This window comes from Pecten maximus, chromosome 12 (assembly GCF_902652985.1).
Source record: "Pecten maximus chromosome 12, xPecMax1.1, whole genome shotgun sequence".
NCBI lineage: Eukaryota > Metazoa > Mollusca > Bivalvia > Pectinida > Pectinidae > Pecten > Pecten maximus.
The window spans coordinates 35,662,448-35,684,066 of NC_047026.1; the positions used below are offsets into that span (position 1 = coordinate 35,662,448).

The 21,619-nt window shown below is 36.6% G+C and overlaps 2 protein-coding genes across 2 annotated transcripts in view; one reads left to right on the top strand and one right to left on the bottom strand.

The window, feature by feature from the left end:
- The window catches only part of LOC117339125 (upstream activation factor subunit spp27-like), a 26,440-nt gene extending 14,416 nt beyond the window's left edge, over nt 1-12,024 (top strand). Inside the window, exons 8-11 of the mRNA XM_033900538.1 lie at nt 2,045-2,104; nt 2,938-2,992; nt 5,604-5,717; nt 6,903-12,024. Of these exons, the coding sequence (XP_033756429.1) occupies nt 2,045-2,104; nt 2,938-2,992; nt 5,604-5,686 (198 nt within the window). The 3' untranslated portion in view covers nt 5,687-5,717; nt 6,903-12,024. The remainder of the gene's footprint in view (nt 1-2,044; nt 2,105-2,937; nt 2,993-5,603; nt 5,718-6,902) is intronic.
- LOC117339128 (ferritin-like) lies at nt 10,608-21,619 on the bottom strand. Its single transcript, XM_033900542.1, has 5 exons — nt 21,436-21,619; nt 17,736-17,839; nt 16,133-16,294; nt 15,327-15,467; nt 10,608-12,816 (listed from the first exon to the last, which is right to left on the bottom strand). The coding sequence occupies exons 1-5, from the start codon at nt 21,515-21,517 to the stop codon at nt 12,670-12,672; spliced, it is 636 nt and encodes a 211-aa protein (XP_033756433.1). The 5' UTR covers nt 21,518-21,619; the 3' UTR covers nt 10,608-12,669.

The window sequence follows — 21,619 nt, forward strand, 5'->3', positions numbered from 1 at the left end:
AAACATAGTTTATTTTTTACTTTCTACAAAACAAAACAAGAATCATATATCAGAAACATAAGTATATTTATTGTTAAAAAGACTGACAATTAGACGTATAATCAAGGGAGATAACTCTTACACGACAATTTTTTTTGACCTGGTAGACGAAATTCGGCAGTCCAGAAAACTCGTAATCCGGACGGTTTGGACTGGGAACGAAGGTGTTCAGATTATCGAGGGTCCACTGTATACATAATAGTTATGTAAAATCTCCTCTAACAGGACATTGTATATAGTGATTATGTAAAATCTTCTCTAACAGGACATTGTATATATAGTGATTATGTAAAATCGTCTCTAACAGGACATTGTATAGTGATTAGGTAAAATCTTCTCTAACAGGACATTGTATATATAGTGATTAGGTAAAATCTTCTCTTACAGGACATTGTATAGTGATTAGGTAAAATCTTCTCTAACAGGACATTGTATATATAGTGATTAGGTAAAATCTTCTCTAACAGGACATTGTATATAGTGATTAGGTAAAATCTTCTCTAACAGGACTTTGTATAGTGATTATGTAAAATCTTCTCTAACAGGACATTGTATATATAGTGATTAGGTAAAATCTTCTCTAACAGGACCTTGTATAGTGATTAGGTAAAATCTTCTCTAACAGGACCTTGTATAGTGATTAGGTAAAATCTTCTCTAACAGGACATTGTATATAGTGATTAGGTAAAATCTTCTCTTACAGGACATTGTATATATAGTGATTAGGTAAAATCTTCTCTTACAGGACATTGTATAGTGATTATGTACAATCTTCTCTAACAGGACATTGTATATATAGTGATTAGGTAAAATCTTCTCTAACAGGACATTGTATAGTGATTATGTAAAATCTTCTCTAACAGGACATTGTATAGTGATTATGTAAAATCTTCTCTAACAGGACATTGTATAGTGATTAGGTAAAATCTTCTCTAACAGGACATTGTATAGTGATTAGGTAAAATCTTCTCTAACAGGACATTGTATAGTGATTAGGTAAAATCTTCTCTAACAGGACATTGTATAGTGATTAGGTAAAATCTTCTCTAACAGGACATTGTATATATAGTGATTAGGTAAAATCTTCTCTAACAGGACATTGTATATAGTGATTAGGTAAAATCTTCTCTAACAGGACATTGTATATAGTGATTAGGTAAAATCTTCTCTAGCAAGACATTGTATATAGTGATTAGGTAAAATTGTCTCTAACAGGACATTGTATAGTGATTAGGTAAAATTGTCTCTAACAGGACATTGTATAGTGATTAGGTAAAATTGTCTCTAACAGGACATTGCATAGCTTTTTAATGGTTATGTAAAATCTTCTTTGTATATATAATGATTATGTAAAATCTCCTATAACAGTATCAAAACAAGACTTAATACTGTATCAAATGGTGTGTTGTAGCTTGATTAAACAAAAACTTCCAATTATAACACTTTTAAGTGTTATCGATTTCAAAGTAAATGAAAAGTCATGAAGATATATAAATACATATCTTAATTCTGTTAATTACTTAACCCAGATTTGATGCAAATATCTCAAGCTAAAAAATTATATTGAAAATATCAATATTGGAATTCCACAATCCATTTTTAAATCTAGTATTATGTTGTATATACATGTGGAATTCCAATATTGATACTTTCAATATAAATTTTTAGCTTGAGATATTTGCATCAAATCTGGGTTAAGTAAGTAACAGAATCTGGAATATGTCACATTTCACGAACTATATGTCACAATTATTTTGTTTTCATCTTGAGAGAAATAGATTAACAAATTTAGATAAATAAATAAAAAGCTCGTAATTGGTTTATATATAAATCAATCTCAAGAAATTTCAGGACATTAAAACTGATGTAAGGTATATGTACTTTGACTTTGATGAAATACATAGAATATTTGCCTTTGTTGTTGACATTAGGAATAATGATACATTAATAATAATGCACAATAAACAATGGTAATGTATGGTTACTTTTCTGTTTTAATTCATAGATGCCCAGGTGTGATGTTGTGAAGAAAATTTATGAAATTGCCAAGGAAAGCAGCCTTCTGGTAAGTGAAACAAAAGTATTAAATACCTTATCAATGATGGAGTAAAATTTGATTACCAAGGTACATTCTTTCTATATCATACAGTTTTCTCTTGTTGCAAGACCAAACCTTCATTAAAAATTACTTATGCAGTGGTGCGGTGTCCGTTCAGCATCCGAACGACGAAGGGCTACCAATTGAAGCTTGCTAGGGAAAATGGCTACCAACTTTATTCAAAAGAATTACCTTGACCTACATTCAAGGTTACAGAGGTCAAATAGGTTGAAATCACAATAATGAAGTGGCCCAGAGACCTAACATTACTCTTGTAGCATGCTTGTGTGAAGAGCTTCCACGTTTGTTCAAATGAATGACCTCGGTCTGTATTCAGGGTCACGGGGATCAAATGTGATAAAACAAATCTATAAACAATGCCTTGCCAATATTAAGTAGGCCTAGAGACTAAATATTTTCAAGGCTGTTGTGTTCAGATATTCTTTAATATTCAAGTGACTTCTCAATAAGAGGCCCAGAGACCTTATATTGGTCATGTAATGATCACATGCCAGGATGAGGGGCTACCTGATTTATGTAAATAAATAACGACGACTTATATGCAGGGTCACTGGGATGAATTTCTTTAAAACAATTGATATGTTCTTCTGATAACTCGAAAGGCTTAGAGTGATGACATTTTGCAAGTGATATGCTATGATGAATGGCTGCCAACCTTGGGCATTGATATTCAAATGAATCGCCTTACTATATTTTCTTAGTCAATGAAATAATTTTATGCCAGGTTAGTGGACAGGCTCATTTCGACTCTTGTTGTTATTTTTTCTGTCTTTTTGCAGGACCCAAAGAACAAACAGTATATGATCTGCAATGATGACTTATTTCGTGTTTTCGGTAAGAAATTATGTTCTGAATAATCATTATAAGTACTTTACCTGGGGGGGGGGGGCTGTGTATAGTTTACCAGGGGGCAGATTGTTGTATATACATATAGTTTACAAGGGACAGTACTAGTGTTGTTTATAGTTTACCAGGGGACAGATTGTTGTATATAGTTTACCAGGGGACAGATTGTTGGGTATAGTTTACCAGGGGACAGAGTGTTGTTTATAGTTTACCAGGGACAGAGTGTTGTTTATAGTTTACCAGGGGACAGATTGTTGTATATAGTTTACAAGGGACAGTACTAGTGTTGTTTATAGTTTACCAGGGGACAGATTGTTGTGTATAGTTTACAAGGGACAGTACTAGTGTTGTTTATAGTTTACCAGGGGACAGATTGTTGTGTATAGTTTACAAGGGACAGTACTAGTGTTGTTTATAGTTTACCAGGGGACAGATTGTTGTTTTTAGTTTACCAGGGACAGAGTGTTGTTTATAGTTTACCAGGGGACAGATTGTTGTGTATAGTTTACCTGGGGACAGATTGTTGTTTATAGTTTACCAGGGGACAGATTGCTGTGTATAGTTTACCAGGGGACAGATTGTTGTTTATAGTTTACTAGGGGACAGATTGTTGTTTATAGTTTACCAGGGGACAGATTGTTGTGTATAGTTTACCTGGGGACAGATTGTTGTTTATAGTTTACCAGGGGACAGATTGCTGTGTATAGTTTACCAGGGGACAGATTGTTGTTTATAGTTTACTAGGGGACAGATTGTTGTTTATAGTTTACCAGGGGACAGATTGTTGTATATAGTTTACCAGGGGACAGATTGTTGTTTATAGTTTACCAGGGGACAGATTGTTGTTTATAGTTTACTAGGGGACAGATTGTTGTTTATAGTTTACCAGGGACAGATTGTTGTGTTTAGTTTACCAGGGGACAGATTGTTGTGTTTAGTTTACCAGGGGACAGATTGTTGTTTATAGTTTACCAGGGGACAGATTGTTGTTTATAGTTTACCGGGGGACAGTTTGTTGGATATAGTTTACCAGGGGACAGATTGTTGTTTATAGTTTACCTGGGGACAGATTGTTGTTTATAGTTTACCAGGGGACAGATTGTTGTGTATAGTTTACCAGGGGACAGATTGTTGTTTATAGTTTACCAGGGACAGATTGTTGTGTTTAGTTTACCAGGGGACAGATTGTTGTTTATAGTTTACCAGGGACAGAGTGTTGTTTATAGTTTACCAGGGGACAGATTGTTGTTTATAGTTTACCAGGGGACAGATTGTTGTTTATAGTTTACCAGGGGACAGAGTGTTGTTTATAGTTTACCAGGGGACAGATTGTTGTATATAGTTTACCAGGGGACAGATTGTTGTATATAGTTTACCAGGGGACAGATTGTTGTATATAGTTTACCAGGGGACAGATTGTTGTTTATAGTTTACCAGGGACAGATTGTTGTGTATAGTTTACCAGGAGACAGAGTGTTGTTTATAGTTTACCAGGTGACAGATTGTTGTGTTTAGTTTACCAGGGGACAGATTGTTGTTTATAGTTTACCAGGGGACAGATTGTTGTGTTATAGTTTACCAGGGGACAGATTGTTGTTTATAGTTTACCAGGGGACAGATTGTTGTTTATAGTTTACCAGGGGACAGATTGTTGTGTATAGTTTACCTGGGGACAGATTGTTGTTTATAGTTTACCAGGGGACAGAGTGTTGTTTATAGTTTACCAGGGGACAGATTGTTGTTATATAATTTACCAGGGGACAGATTGTTGTGTATAGTTCACCAGGGACAGATTGTTGTTTCTAGTTTACCAGGGGACAGATTGTTGTGTATAGTTCACCAGGGGACAGATTGTTGTTTATAGTTCACCAGGGGACAGATTGTTGTTTATAGTTTACCAGGGGACAGATTGTTGTGTATAGTTCACCAGGGGACACCAGGGGACAGATTGTTGTTTATAGTTTACCAGGGGACAGATTGTTGTGTATAGTTCACCAGGGGACAGATTGTTGTTTATAGTTCACCAGGGGACAGATTGTTGTGTATAGTTTACCAGGGGACAGATTGTTGTGTTAAGTTTACCAGGGAATGCCCTTCTGTCATTCATTCATGTTTCTAGTATGACAGAATGGAAGGAGGTTAAGGTTTTGAATACTTTTAAGATATAGTAATAATGATTACATTCATTGAAAATTTGCTAAGATCTTGAAATACTTCAACCTTTAACAGTTATATTTTTTGAATATATATAAAGTATTTAAAGGAAGTTATATCTTACATCTCAATGAATGAAAACAGTCAGTTCATACCACAGAAACTAAATTGTTGTATTTAATTGTTTCAAACAGTTTTGAATATTCATTTGATTTTTCACTTTTAATCTAGAATTACCGGTAGTTCCTGAACCCATAGTTAGGGTCCTAAAGTCTCAAGTGGCCTATTCTAATTGCTTTCTGCTGGGTTCAATCTGATTGATCCTCATTGCATGTTGTCTAATTTTGGTAAATTATTTTGTTTAGTTTGGGAGACTAGTATTATAATGTGTTAGAATTAATTTCAAAGATGATAGCATTCACAGTGATGTTTGTTTTTGTTTTAGGCAAGAGGCGGGTACGTATGTTTGGGATGATGAAACATCTCACTGATCACATCACAGATCCACACAAGATTGATAAAAGCTGATGAACCTTGACACTGTGTGCTAGATGATATGGTAAGTAGGTGATGGCCAAAAAGTACTCACAGTATTTCACTCATTACTAATCATGTATTTTTGTTAGGTTGTTTTATATTTTCACAATAAGTTAAAATCTTTGAATGTTATCAATCATTAACATGCTTGGAATAATTACTTTCATTGACAAGTATACATAACTTATATGCTAACGAATGACCTTTTACTCACTTTTCAATGTCATAGATGGGTCAGATGTTTTATATACTTAAATGACGTCTGTAGAGATGGGAAATAAAGTCATGATATTGGATCATGCTTTTGTAAGTATGTTGTAATGAAGGGTACTCGAGTACTGAATTCAATTTGATTTTTGAGTGGTAAAATTACTTTTTTCACCATATACATTTCTGCTGAATTGACAAGAAGCTTGGGGTCATCTTTTTAAAAGAATTTTTTTAGAAATATAATAGAAAGAATGGATATCAGTATTTATTACATTTTTACCAGTGAAATATCAAAAATTATTCATTCTATAAAAGTGATATTTTTCGATATTTTTCACTAGTGAAAAATATCACTTTTGCTGATTTGACCAATCAAATTAATGATTAGAAAATACCAAAATCATTGACCAATCAGAAAGCCTGACATATATGTCAGCACCTGGACAGGGGGAACTACTGTTTTTGTTTACAAATTATGCTGTAGGCCTAGTTAGCATACAGGGTAGGTTTTTCGTTGATAAAAAATGTAATAAACAGAATATCTAACAGTGTCTTCAGTAATACCAAATATATTTCACTCGTGAGGCTAATATTTTGATATTTTTCACTCGTGCTGCGCACTCGTGAAAAATATCAAAATATTAGCCCCACTCGTGAAATATATTTGGTATTACTGAAGACACTGTTAGATATCCTCTATGTATTTAGGATCGAGCTCATTATCTCTAATTAACTTGGGAAAGTTACATTATTAAAATCATCCCATCATTAGTGTTCTATTAATCTGTAGAACAGGTGAGTGTTACAGCCCCATTGGGCCTCTTCTTTACCTTTTAATCTTGTTGATGGTTTAATGCAGCATAACACATTGCAAAGTACTGATACTGGAAATAAAATCTTGAATTAAACTTTGAGTTATGTATTTTGTCTTAGTCTCATATCACATTATGACTTAATGAGCATCCATTTGATAAAGTCTTGTTTTGGTTGTGTCCAGGAAGAAGGTAAAAGCTGTCAGGAAAGAGAATGAAAGGTGTGGAAACTGGACAGGGAAAGGTTCTACACATAATAAAAATACGAAGGAAACTGTTACCCAACTCTCACAACTTGCCCATAAAGCTGCACTCTTATTTTTATAGACAATTTGCTTCTTGTTTTCATATTCTATATATGTGATGATGGTATGTGTTTGTGGAATAAATATCAAGTCATAATATTGTGTCCTAGTTGAAGTGTAGATGTATAGTAATCATTTCATTTCTAGATCAAATTTGTATTTTTGAACAATTCTTCTGTTTTTTTGTACATGTGTTACATTATTTTAGTTGAAATGACATACAGTGATGTGCAGTTTTACCTGATGTCATGTAGCATACATCCTTAAGTTTTTAATTGAAGTTTTTTTTAATGGAAGTTGATCGCTAGGGGAACAGAGAGGATCCAAGTCTCATGCTTTATTCAATATTCGTATAATTATGATAAACATAAATTTTACAGTTATATTATCAACTACAATGAAAATGTATATGACAAGGATATTATGATTTGTGAGCTTGACCTCCCTTTGGCTAAAACTTCCCAACAAATTCAGTTATTACAGGAGACAGAAGTCTTTTTGACTTGTGAACACCTGTATCTTAGTAGTCCTTTCCATTGTATTTCTATGCTAGAACAAACAATATACATACATATAACCTTCTGTTATGTTACATCAATCAGTGTGATTTATTCATGATCGTTCTCTTGGTTTTATAATGAGCGGATTATCAAAAACAACAGGACAGACAATTTCTATTTTTATATCAACCTTTAATCTGATGTGCATTGTCTGTGTATGTTACGTTTTAATACCGTATAGCTGGGTGGAAAATTTCCAGATTTTCATTTAAAAGGAAAATATAAAATCATAATGAATTGAAATTTTGCAATCTGGCTAAAAGAAGTATTTAATTTTTCATGATATTGCTCTTGATGCTTATCTGTAAAATACATAATCCTTGGTCAAAAACTCACTGTCTCTGGTGTCCTATTACTTTGCAAATCAAATTTTTGCGACCGTATCTATGGCCTTTGAAATAGCAAAAATATCATCCCCACAAAAAAACCGGCGATACAGTAAGTGATGATTTAGCTAGATTCAGCATTATTTTGTTAAGAGGCAATTATATTCTTCAAAGTATGAATGTTTTCATAATCTGATTTTAAGATATAGTTTCCTGTGCTTAAAACTAATGCAAGGTTTCAGAGAAGTTTGTGAGAATTTCACAAAACATTTTTAATATGTGTAAATTTACCTTATGAAAATACTGGCATTGATAAGTTTTTGTTGCATATGATTAACAGTGTGGTGCTACATTTTACATTTTTTGATTTTACTGGAAAGGAAATCAGATCCTAACAAAGACAGATACATAAAGAGATACATTATCTATAAAACTATGATATATATTGCCGAATACATGTATAACAAACGACAAGAACAGCTTTATTTGTAAAGCTATCGTTTTCATTAACATAACTGCAGGTACAGTTATTTGTTTTATTCAAGTAATTTTGTCAACCAAAACTGTCTTACTGAGATTTTTCTATGAAGTGAACGAGCTTGCCATTTGTAAATTCCTTCATATGTTGTATGTCACAGTTTAATATGCACAATCTTTCTGGATTGAGCTCCTTGGACAGGTTTCTTGTCTGTTGTATGTTTCTGTAATGCAAGCATTTCAAACAAATAGCATTATTAATTAATGTCTGAACTCTATTTCATTGCCATTTCTTCTGTATAATCATACATAACTTGTGATCAGTGGATCATTAATGCACCAAGTGTTACAAGTCTTAGCATTTTTTAAAAGAAAAACTTTGTTTTCAATCGCTCAGACTCTTCATTCATTGTTCATACAGTCTAACTATATAGAATATATCTATAGATCTAAGTCAAACTTAAAATTAACTTACCTGTATTGAGTTAGTTCCAGGGCTTTTCTAATTGTGTGTAGATTTCACCAAGTGTGCTGTTGTTATAATACGTAAATATTTAAGCTAAGTATGTAGAAAGGCTGACAGCACTTTCCTCAGTTTGATTGGTTGATGCAGGCTCTGGTCAATTCTAGTGTTCTGCATTTCTTTTATTCTGATTGGTTAAGACTGTCTGGACCTGGTAAATTGTTACTAGGGTAACGGTATAATTATTAATATGACTTGTATCAAATTGAAATAAAGCATTTACTTACTGATGACTTGTGACGGCTTGAATGTGTAAGTACACATACACGAGTGAATTGCAAAGGTGATGCTTAAGTTTTAAGACATATAGCTACAATAAATTCTGTCTGCATTGTTGACGTTTTTGGTTCAATATACATGTGTTTGGACATTTTATTGTATAATTTGTTAATGTGATAACCATGGTTTTTGCAAGTTTGAAATCTGGCGATATCGAGGTTGCTTTATCACACATGACTTTATCAGGAGTATATATTAATATGATACATCATAATTATATTGTACATTGCTTAATTAACTACATGTACCACACCAAGTGACATCAATAAAACTTTGATTAGCAAATGATTTTTGTGTCGCCTGCAACAGATGTAGCTGACAAAGCTAGACCAACAAAACCACAGTCATGGATCTAGATGTAGCTATGGGGCAACTCAGTCATAGATCTAGATGTAGCTAGGGGCAACTCAGTCATAGATCTAGATGTAGCTAGGGGCAACTCAGTCATAGATCTAGATGTAGCTAGGGGCAACTCAGTCATGGATCTAGATGTAGCTAGGGGCAACTCAGTCATGGATCTAGATGTAGCTAGGGGCAACTCCGTCATGGATCTAGATGTAACTATGGGGCAACTCAGTCATGGATCTAGATGTAGCTAGGGGCAACTCAGTCATGGATCTAGATGTAGCTAGGGGCAACTCGGTCATAGATCTAGATGTAGCTAGGGGCAACTCCGTCATGGATCTAGATGTAGCTATGGGGCAACTCAGTCATGGATCTAGATGTAGCTAGGGGCAACTCCGTCATGGATCTAGATGTAACTATGGGGCAACTCAGTCATGGATCTAGATGTAGCTAGGGGCAACTCAGTCATGGATCTAGATGTAGCTAGGGGCAACTCAGTCATGGATCTAGATGTAGCTAGGGGCAACTCCGTCATGGATCTAGATGTAGTTATGGGGCAACTCAGTCATGGATCTAGATGTAGCTAGGGGCAACTCAGTCATGGATCTATATGTAGCTAGGGGCAACTCAGTCATAGATCTAGATGTAGCTAGGGGCAACTCAGTCATGGATCTAGATATAGCTAGGGGCAACTCAGTCATAGATCTAGATGTAGCTAGGGGCTACTCGGTCATAGATCTAGATGTAGCCTGGGTAGTAGCCCCTACTAAGCATTTCATAGATGTACGCAGTTTAGGGGATAGAGGCATCAAATTTCTGGAATAAGATCAAAATCAATGTTTAGGTAATGTATTTAAGCCTGTTTCTGATTTTGACAATGTGGGACAGATGGAACATATAATTACGTTTATTTGTGTCTTAAATATTTAGTGTAAACAGATTCTATTGGCTTTGACAAAAATTACACGAAATGAGAAAATTAGAAATATTCAGTATGTGTGTAACATCTCACAAATTTTATCATCCTTTTCGGTTTGCATTTCTTAAATGCTTTTGTGATGTTTTGAATTTTCTGCATCTTTTTTTTTACTGGACTTCTGATAACAAATTATGTTGAATTGAAAAGTTTAGATATTTTCTAATTAGATGATGAAATATATCACCTTTTACATGTAAGTACGAGAACATTTTCTAAGAATCTCTGCTATAGTGTACATGTAAACAACTGCCGGTATGGGGAAAACTGTAAGTTGTTCCTAATTTTCGAAAGATTGGCAGACAATATATGTCACTATTCTTAGTAATGGCTTTAGTTTCATACTCCATGTAACTTGTGTTATAATATTTGTATTTTAATAACTTCTTTATATGCCTTTTAAGCTATATTGCCGAACTCCTTCTTCAAAGGTACATGTATTATACTGCTATAAATTCTGCTAGGCAAATGATAGCAGTATAATATGAGGTTATGTACATATACAATGTATATGCATTACACAATAGTCAGAGGTTGAAATCAAGGTTTTGTGAGAGTTTTTGTCAAGTAGAGAGATTAGCTGGAACATTATGAAAAATAGTTCTCTTACCTGGTGTTTCCAGGGAAATTCTCAGTCATCAAAATAGATGTACATTAGGTTACACACAGACTAAAGACTTGTTTGTTATTCTGAAATACTTTTATTGCTTGTTGCGAATTGTTACAAATTGTCAATATTAATGCAACAAATTTGAGACACATACAATTTTTCTAGTGTACAATCATTTGATGTGGAATTATTTTGTTGAAAAAAATCAAGTTTTTGTGCAGTTAAATTTTCACGTTAAATGTGTGAAAAAAAAGAAGTGGAAGAAAAGAATCCAGGAGCTATTTCTAGTATAGATGATATTTGTCAGGGATGACATATCCATTATATCACAACAATATTTAAAAGTCAACAAAAAGGTTTAAACTATAAGAATCATTTTCTTCAAAAACTTGTACAAAATTGTGCAATGTTTATATAGACTGTTCAGGGTGTTGTACGTAACAAATCTGTGTACTTTCGTGTTGCAGGCTAAAATCTTACAATAGTACTGTATATGTATATCATATCTTTTTGTGCCATTGTGTTGTGTAGTGATGCATATTTTGACATTCATCATTATTTTAACATTCTACTTTTAAACTATAGTTGAGCAATGGCCTTGACTTATAGGCTTTATTTACTTTAAAACTGTTTTAGGTAACCCATAATCACGGAAAATAAATATGTTTCATTCTGAAAATAGAAACTAATGCCAGGAAACTTGATATAGACAATTTGTCTAGAATCTAATAGGAATGATGACTGAAATTTCTAGTTTTCAATGTTATTACTTTCTTTTTTCGTATAACTTTGAATAAGTATTTTGATACATTAATAAGGAATATGTTTTAGAAGACTGCATTGTTTGTGGACTTGTACTTGTGTTACCATCAGCCATAGCCAATAAACATGTTCGTTCCTATTGAATAGGTGTTTTTTGTCCTTGCACTCTGGTATTGAAAGGTGTTTCTCTTTATCAGAGGTATATCCCATTGTCTTCAACCTGAACTATTCCGTTCCCTTTCCTAACAATACTCCCGTCTCTTTCTATAGTTTCAAGTTTCTTTTCAAAATACTGTATTAGTAAGTTGGTCTTTAACATATGGTAAATACAATTACTGGGATTTGGCAAAAATTCTCAAAGCATGGTTTGTATATGTTTAGTATCAACATTTCCCCTTAGAGTGATATAAAAAGTGGGATTCATGATCTGAATATGTAAACAATACAAGTTGAAACATCCTTGTCTGGTTATTCCCTGTGGGGGAGTAAATACTAATACTACATATAGCGACCTTGATATAGGAATTTGTGTCCCATAGATTACAATGTATGTACTTTACAGATATTGTACTTTCTTATAAAATTATATTTATTTTCACTTTAAACTGATAATTTTTGATGTGCTAATTAAAAGAGCAATTAATCATAAAAAGTAGACATGCAAAACACTAATGGTAGAATTAAATTCATATATATTAGACGAGGATGGATTTGAACAGATTTTGTGTAATAAAGGTAAGGATTTTCAATATTGCACATTTAGCTAGATATTCAAATATCACAATATTCTCACATTAAGGACTTGTCAAACATAAACAGTTCAAAGCCTGATTGTTTTTTCAACAGAAGCGTCCTAAGACGAGTCTTGATATCTGCCATCTCTTTAATCTTGAGGTACTTCTGCTCCATGAACTCATCCTCGATAAAATGTTTCAGCTGAAAAGATTTAAACAAGAACATAATCTGAAATAGCTGCCAATCTTCCAACATATTACCTGTATTAGTGAGAAGGACATACGTTACAGGGTTGACATTGGATTCGCAGGTCGACATTGGAGTCGAGAGTTGACATGGATTTGTGGGTTTGTATGGAAGTAACACAGGTTTACATTAGAATCACGGGTTGGAATGAGGTCGACATTGGATTCACTGTGTCAATCTGAGGCTGGGTCTCCTTGTAGCAGTTGGTGACTACATTTAGTTCATCACTGAACAACTTACAGGAGGCCTGTCACATGCCATTTGGAGCAAGTAGGGTATATATACCTAAGACACAACCATGACAGCACAGACTAGTCCTTTTCTTAGCTTCCCGAGACACACTAAATAACACGGTTAGGGAGCATCACCTGTGGTTACAGGCCGACGTCTCTAACCGACTGAGCTAACGAGGCCCCCTCACCTGAGGTTACAGGCCGACGTCTCTAACCGACTGAGCTAACGAGGCCCCCTCACCTGTGGTTACAGGCCGACGTCTCTAACCGACTGAGCTAACGAGGCCCCATCACCTGTGGTTACAGGCCGACGTCTCTAACCGACTGAGCTAACGAGGCCCCCTCACCTGAGGTTACAGACCGACGTTTCTAACCGACTGAGCTAACGAGGCCCCATCACCTGTGGTTACAGGCCGACGTCTCTAACCGACTGAGCTAACGAGGCCCCCTCACCTGTGGTTACAGGCCGACGTCTCTAACCGACTGAGCTAACGAGGCCCCATCACCTGTGGTTACAGGCCGACGTCTCTAACCGACTGAGCTAACGAGGCCCCCTCACCTGTGGTAACAGGCCGACGTTTCTAACCGACTGAGCTAACGAGGCCCCATCACCTGTGGTTACAGGCCGACATCTCTAACTGACTGAGCTAACGAGGCCCCCTCACCTGTGGTTACAGGCCGACGTCTCTAACTGACTGAGCTAACGAGGCCCCCTCACCTGAGGTTACAGGCCGACGTCTCTAACCGACTGAGCTAACGAGGCCCCCTCACCTGTGGCTACAGGCCGACGTCTCTAACCGACTGAGCTAACGAGGCCCCATCACCTGTGGTTACAGGCCGACGTCTCTAACCGACTGAGCTAACGAGGCCCCCTCACCTGAGGTTACAGACCGACGTTTCTAACCGACTGAGCTAACGAGGCCCCATCACCTGTGGTTACAGGCCGACGTCTCTAACCGACTGAGCTAACGAGGCCCCCTCACCTGTGGTTACAGGCCGACGTCTCTAACCGACTGAGCTAACGAGGCCCCATCACCTGTGGTTACAGGCCGACGTCTCTAACCGACTGAGCTAACGAGGCCCCATCACCTGTGGTTACAGGCCGACGTTTCTAACCGACTGAGCTAACGAGGCCCCATCACCTGTGGTTACAGGCCGACGTCTCTAACCGACTGAGCTAACGAGGCCCCCTCACCTGTGGTTACAGGCCGACGTTTCTAACCGACTGAGCTAACGAGGCCCCATCACCTGTGGTTACAGGCCGACGTCTCTAACCGACTGAGCTAACGAGGCCCCCTCATCTGAGGTTATAGGCCGACGTCTCTAACCGACTGAGCTAATGAGGCCCCCTCACCTGTGGTTACAGGCCGACGTTTCTAACCGACTGAGCTAACGAAGCCCCATCACCTGTGGTTACAGGCCGACGTCTCTAACCGACTGAGCTAACGAGGCCCCCTCACCTGTGGTTACAGGCCGACGTCTCTAACCGACTGAGCTAACGAGGCCCCCTCATCTGAGGTTACAGGCCGACGTCTCTAACCGACTGAGCTAACGAGGCCCCCTCACCTGAGGTTACATGGCCGGCAATCTAACGTACTGAGCTAACGAGGCCCTCTCACCTGAGGTTATGTGGCCGACGTCTCTAACCGACAGAGCAAACGAGGCCCCATCACACGAGGTTACAGGCCGACGTCTCTAACCGACAGAGCTATCTCTTTTGTTTGTTTGTTTGTTTTTGTTTAACGCCCTATTAACAGCCAGGGTCATTTATGGACGTGCCAGGTTTTGGAGGTAGAGGAAAGGCGGAGTACCCGGAGAAAAACCACCGGCCTACAGTCAGAACCTGGCAACTGCCCCACGTAGGTTTCGTACTCGCAACCCAGAGGTGGAGGGCTTGTGATAAAGTGTCGGGACACCGTAACCACTCGGCCAGCGCGGTCCCTTGGTTAAATAAGCGCTTATAATACAAGTGTAAAGTAGGACAACTATTATTATACTGGAATAAGACAGCGAAATAAAAGTAATTATATCGATGATTACTATAATACTTTATCACATACTCATTCTGTCATCTTTGTGTAATAAATGTACATACCCTCGAACGTTTTTCATTGGCAATGCCAATCAGATCGGGTGTGACGTCATAATATGGACAATGACATGACGTCATGAATTCTGATTGGTGCAACACAATTTCGACTTTAAAACCTGCATATAAATTATCAAACTTACGTGTGGATAATTACGCAAGGAAGCGGTTTCTTGAGTTTTGATGTAATTGCTCAATAGCATTTTCTGGTTCTTAAGAGTGTCTGTAATTACTCTCAAAACATACGTCCGTGCAGATTCTCCGTCATCATCTCTGTCATAACACTGCAAGCAAAACACAGAGGTGATGAAACCAGCTAGAACTAAGGTTCATGTATTGAACAACAATGTGTTTGGTTATTGTTAATGTAGCAAACGATTACAAATACTCTCTATTACGGGAAGGACGATACCGTCACAACGAATACTTCTATATATATATGTAAAATAACATTTTGGTATTTTGTATGTTTCCACAGCAAACTATAAAAATTGCCATAAAGAATGCTTGGTAAATACTTGGCATTCCAATGTAAAGTAAATAAGACATATAGAAATTTTACCATCCGCCGCAAACTATATACATGTATGAGGGTGCTGATTTGGAGTTTCACTTCTTATCATGAGCATCTTTTGTTTCCTTTCATTAAACCAGCCAGAAATCTCGCTATTTGATCTGTTGCGTCAAGTTATTTAGGGAATGCGATGCTTCATCGATGACAGCAGAGAGACAAATGCTTGTCACAAAAATTTATGACATGGCAATCGTGGTATACAACAACAATATATTTAAAAAAGTAACAACGCCCTAACAATGATCACTTTTAACCGTAGGTTACATACATGTACACATTATAGAGACGAAGTACATGTATGGTAGAATTTCTTTTCAACTATTTACAAATGTATCCACTTTAAATTTCAATGATGAAGGTTTTATATGTACTCACAGAATTATTGCCGATATGAATGGAGTGAAATGTAAATGTCATTCCTCTCTTGACCATATATCCCATCAGCTTCTCAGCGTTCTGTAGCTCCATGTCGGAGTAAGATCGAAATAATCTCTCGAAACCAGGAAGGGACACATTGTGACGCGAGAAACAGTATGACTGAAATATTAATATAGTGAACATCGAATGACCCCGTGCATAAATTAACGTTAACATTGCATGATAATATATCGGACAAGTAAATGTTGCAAGACCTTGCATCACTCAACAGCTAACTAAAACATAGCAATGGTGATCAACCAGGATATTGGCATTACGTAATACGTCACAATGACCAGATATCAGTTATACACGGTATTAACAGTAAGTGATACGTCATAATGACCAGATATCAGTTATACACGGTATTAACAGTAAGTGATACGTCACAATGACCAGATATCAGTTATAAACGGTATTAACAGTAAGTGATACGTCACAATGACCAGATATCAGTTATACACGGTATTAACAGTAAGTGATACGTCACAATGACCAGATATCAGTTATACACGGATTAACAGTAAGTGATACGTCACAATGACCAAATATCAGTTATAAACGGTATTAACAGTAAGTGATACGTCACAATGACCAGATATCAGTTATACACGGTATTAACAGTAAGTGATACGTCACAATGGCCAGATATCAGTAATGAACGATTTCGACAGTAAGTGATACGTCACAATGGCCAGATATCAGTAATAAACGATACTGACAGTAAGTGATACGTCACAATGGCCAGATATCAGTAATAAACGATACTGACAGTAAGTGATACGTCACAATGGCCAGATATCAGTAATGAACGATTTCGACAGTAAGTGATACGTCACAATGGCCAGATATCAGTTATAAACGATACTGACAGTAAGTGATACGTCACAATGACCAGATATCAGTAATAAACGGTATTAACAGTAAGTGATACGTCACAATGACCAGATATCAGTTATACACGGTATTAACAGTAAGTGATACGTCACAATGACCAGATATCAGTTATACACGGTATTAACAGTAAGTGATACGTCACAATGACAAGATATCAGTAATAAACGATACTGACAGTAAGTGATACGTCACAATGGCCAAATATCAGTAATGAACGATTTTGACAGTAAGTGATGCGTCACAATGGCCAGATATCAGTTATAAACGATACTGACAGTAAGTGATACGTCACAATGGCCAGATATCAGTTATAAACGGTATTAACAGTAAGTGATACGTCACAATGGCCAGATATCAGTTATAAACGATTTTGACAGTAAGTGATACGTCACAATGGCCAGATATCAGTTATACACGGTATTAACAGTAAGTGATACGTCACAATGGCCATATATCAGTTATAAACGATTTTGACAGTAAGTGATACGTCACAATGGCCAGATATCAGTTATAAACGATTTCGACAGTAAGTGATACGTCACAATGACCAGATATCAGTTATACACGGTATTAACAGTAAGTGATACGTCACAATGACCAGATATCAGTAATAAACGGTATTGACAGATATTGATAATAATATTGATACAAAGTAATACATTACATAGGCAAGGTACATGTAGTAGGATCGGAAAGAGTGGTGGATGTTTTTGTTGACTTTATGACGTGAATGCTCGAAGCCATGCAATTCATCTCTCGGTTTGGTATCTGTTGAATACAAATATAAATAGCAAATACTAAAAAAATGTTTACATTGAAAAATATCCAGCCCTGAAAAAATGGAAAATACTGTAACATGTAACTCTAGAAACTTTTATTCTTAAAAAAAGGCTACATGTTCATACGCCAAGCACACTCCCCATATCACGATATCATTTACATTGTAAATACATGGACTGTTATGGACTTTACTGGTCGGTATCCCACAGGCGGAGGGAATCCTGTTTTGGTTACAGGATTTTAAATTTTTTTATAAAAATAAACTGGATGAAATATATTAAATAAAATCGACAAATTATACTCGATTCAGAGTTGTCCCTACATAACTGATATCTCACTATATTATATATTATATGAATGATGTTAACATGTATATACTCATTGTTACTAAATGGAGAGAACTTACATAGGCTATGCCTGTTGTTCAATCCTTTTTCTTTCAGAAATATCTTCTTTGAGAAATAAAATTTGTTGAAATGAAATACATGGACCTGAGAACTGTACCATGCCGGGGAGATAAGTACGAGTAAACACGTGCTTTACACGTGCTTAGTACATCTGTGCGATATTATCTATGAAGGAATAAATAGGAAATAAAAACTCCACTTCTTAGAAATTCTAGCCTTTCCTTGTGAACTCGCACTTGGTTTTTGTTAAGCTCTTTTCCTTCAACCTTCGAAATACTTCGAGATGTTTGTGATGTTTTTCTAGGATCCTGCAAAAACTCCTTTGAGATCTTCCAGACATGTTCGTAACGCATCTTGAAAAAATTCTGCTGATGATGATACACCAAAACTCAGTCGTTTTTATCTTCGAAGTCCAATGTGTGTTGAGAATGTTGTTATCTTTCTATCTTTTCCTGTCAACTCTAGTTGATGATACCCTGCTCTGAGGTCGAGTTTGGAGGAAACTTTCGCACCATTTAAATCTGCTATCAAGTCATCGATAGTCGGTGTGATGTGTCTTTCTCTTTGTATAGCCTTATTGGGTAGTCTCATGTCTACACATATCCCAATTTCTCCTGGACTTCTGGGTTTAGGAAACACGACGATCGGGGATACCCAAGGTGTTGGTTCTGTCACTTTCTCAATGATGTCCAACTTTTCAAGTCTGTCTAGCTCAGCTTCTACATGTTTCCTAACATGAAAGGGAATACGTGTGTGTGGTTGAGCCACAGGCTTTAGCATTATCGTCAATGTGTATATCATCTGGGTGACTTCCAATTTCCCGATACCCTCGAAAATTGATGCGTATTTTTTGCATAACTTCTCTTCTCTCTGTTCCGATACAACAGAGATAACAGGTACGAACTGAAGATTTACTGACATTCTATAATAAGTAAGTTTCCGTTGCATCCATTTGCTACACAAATAGCGCAGAAAATAATCTGTTTAGTTTCTGTGCTTGTTACAAAAGTTCCGATTACAGGTAAAGGTTTTGTTGATTCCTTCCTTTTTCTTATTTCTGATTTTGTTGTTATTTGTTTCCTCCGTGACATTGATGCTTGGTCATGTGTCATGTGTATAAACATATTGCGAGTCAGACCATCAACAGTTACCACAGTTTTAGGCTGTTTGGAGTTTACTTGATCATGTGTCATGTGTATAAGCATATTGCGAGTCAGACCATCAACAGTTACCACAGTTTTAGGCTGTTTGGAGTTTACTTGATCATGTGTCATGTGTATAAACATATTGCGAGTCAGACCATCAACAGTTACCACAGTTTTAGGCTGTTTGGAGTTTACTTGATCATGTGTCATGTGTATAAGCATATTGCGAGTCAGACCATCAACAGTTACCACAGTTTTAGGCTGTTTGGAGTTTACATGATCAAGTGTCATGTGTATAAGCATATTGCGAGTCAGACCATCAACAGTTACCACAGTTTTAGGCTGTTTGGAGTTTACTTGATCATGTGTCATGTGTATAAGCATATTGCGAGTCAGACCATCAACAGTTACCACAGTTTTAGGCTGTTTGGAGTTTACTTGATCATGTGTCATGTGTATAAGCATATTGCGAGTCAGACCATCAACAGTTACCACAGTTTTAGGCTGTTTGGAGTTTACTTGATCATGTGTCATGTGTATAAGCATATTGCGAGTCAGACCATCAACAGTTACCACAGTTTTAGGCTGTTTGGAGTTTACTTGATCATGTGTCATGTGTATAAGCATATTGCGAGTCAGACCATCAACAGTTACCACAGTTTTAGGCTGTTTGGAGTTAACTTGGTTTAATATCTTTATCCTATGAACTTTCCATGCATTGACTAGATTTACCTTCTACTTATTTGGCAACCTTTTTCGATTTACACACCTTCGAAAAATGATTGTTCTTTTACATGACTTACCCTTATGAGGGCTCCATAGTTTCTACACACTCCTGATAGTTTGTTAAGTCGGTCGCTGTTGTTTACTTCAACTTCCATTTGATTTGTTTCTTTTGACGGCGTTTGTGTCTTCTCTTTCGGGTTTTTCATGAACAGTCCTTTCCATGTCCTGAGTTTGCAGGTGTGATATTTCCCGTCTTCGGGCCATTGCGATCAACACTTGAAGATCCGTGTCCTCCTGTAGCGCTCTCCTAAGTTTGGTAAAGCTGCATCCCTGAGTGTATTGTTATTTTATCTCTTTGTCACAATCAACAGATTCGCATGTTTGTGCTAGTTGTTTTCAGTCTTGTATGAAAACTGTTAATAGTTTCACTTGCCATCTGTTTTGCTTGACAATATTTGAAAACTTCAAATTATGTTTTCTTTACTTGTTGTTTTCAGTTACGTTTCCTGTAGTTTGTCTTTAATGTTTATGCGAACCAATAGATTCTCTAACCTTTCCACCCATGTTGTTCCATCTTATGTCGGCAGCATTTTCGTGTACCGAATTTAGATACAGTATCACACAGATCTTAATACTGTCGTAATTGATAATAGGCTGGACATTACAGTTACCATGAGAGGTTTACAGTCGATACAGCCACATTTGAGCAAAAGCAGATTGTCGCCCCCTTAAAGATTATTCATGAAATAGAACAAAGGTCAATTAATTATCCGGAGCAAATAAAATCAGCAATGAAAGGGACATAACTCTTAATAAAAAATGAATACATTGTACAGTCAAAATGCTGTTTCACAGCTATAGTGTGCAACACCCGATGCATTGTGCTTTAACAAAGAAAAGATGGTCGTTTAACACGCTCATTAGGCAAAGATCGATTATAGTGTATGAATGGTGATTGGATAACAATGCTATCATCTTGTTATGGTATACTACAAACTTGTAACTGTAGTTCACGTGACGGTTCACTGTACATACTGATATGCTCGACGATGACAACATGGTTAGGATAAGTCTACCAGCACAGCTTACCACCGAACAAGCTCACAGTAATGTACGGACGACACACACGTGGGAAGCACCTCTATAAATTAACTAATCCATAGATATACAATATTTTACATGCTGAATCGTGAATATAAAACTATATCAAGTTAATAATACTTTTAACGAACATTCACGCTGTTTTACAACTTATTATGGTCTTATGTATGCTGGTAATAGTAACAACAGTCTATTGTATACTTACCTACAGCTTGACTGTTACCAAGCCCCATGCAGGCTAGGCATGTCAAAATCGCCACCGACAAAGCAAAAACCCGCATCCGCATGTCTGACTAATTCTTCCTAATGTTAATGATTTAATTAACGGCGGTAACTAAAGCGGTTACTGACAATCCCAGAGATACAGTGATAGAGTCACACGGAATAAA

Bases quoted from the DNA above. Each gene is read 5' to 3' on its own strand.
- LOC117339128 (XM_033900542.1), bottom strand. From the start codon at position 21,517: ATGCGGATGCGGGTTTTTGCTTTGTCGGTGGCGATTTTGACATGCCTA. The intron at 16,295-17,735 runs GTAATGTATTAC...TTAATATTTCAG, and splicing joins ACTACATGTACCTTGCCTAT to TCATACTGTTTCTCGCGTCA. The intron at 12,817-15,326 runs GTAAGTTTGATA...AAATCTTTTCAG, and splicing joins CCTTGCGTAATTATCCACAC to CTGAAACATTTTATCGAGGA.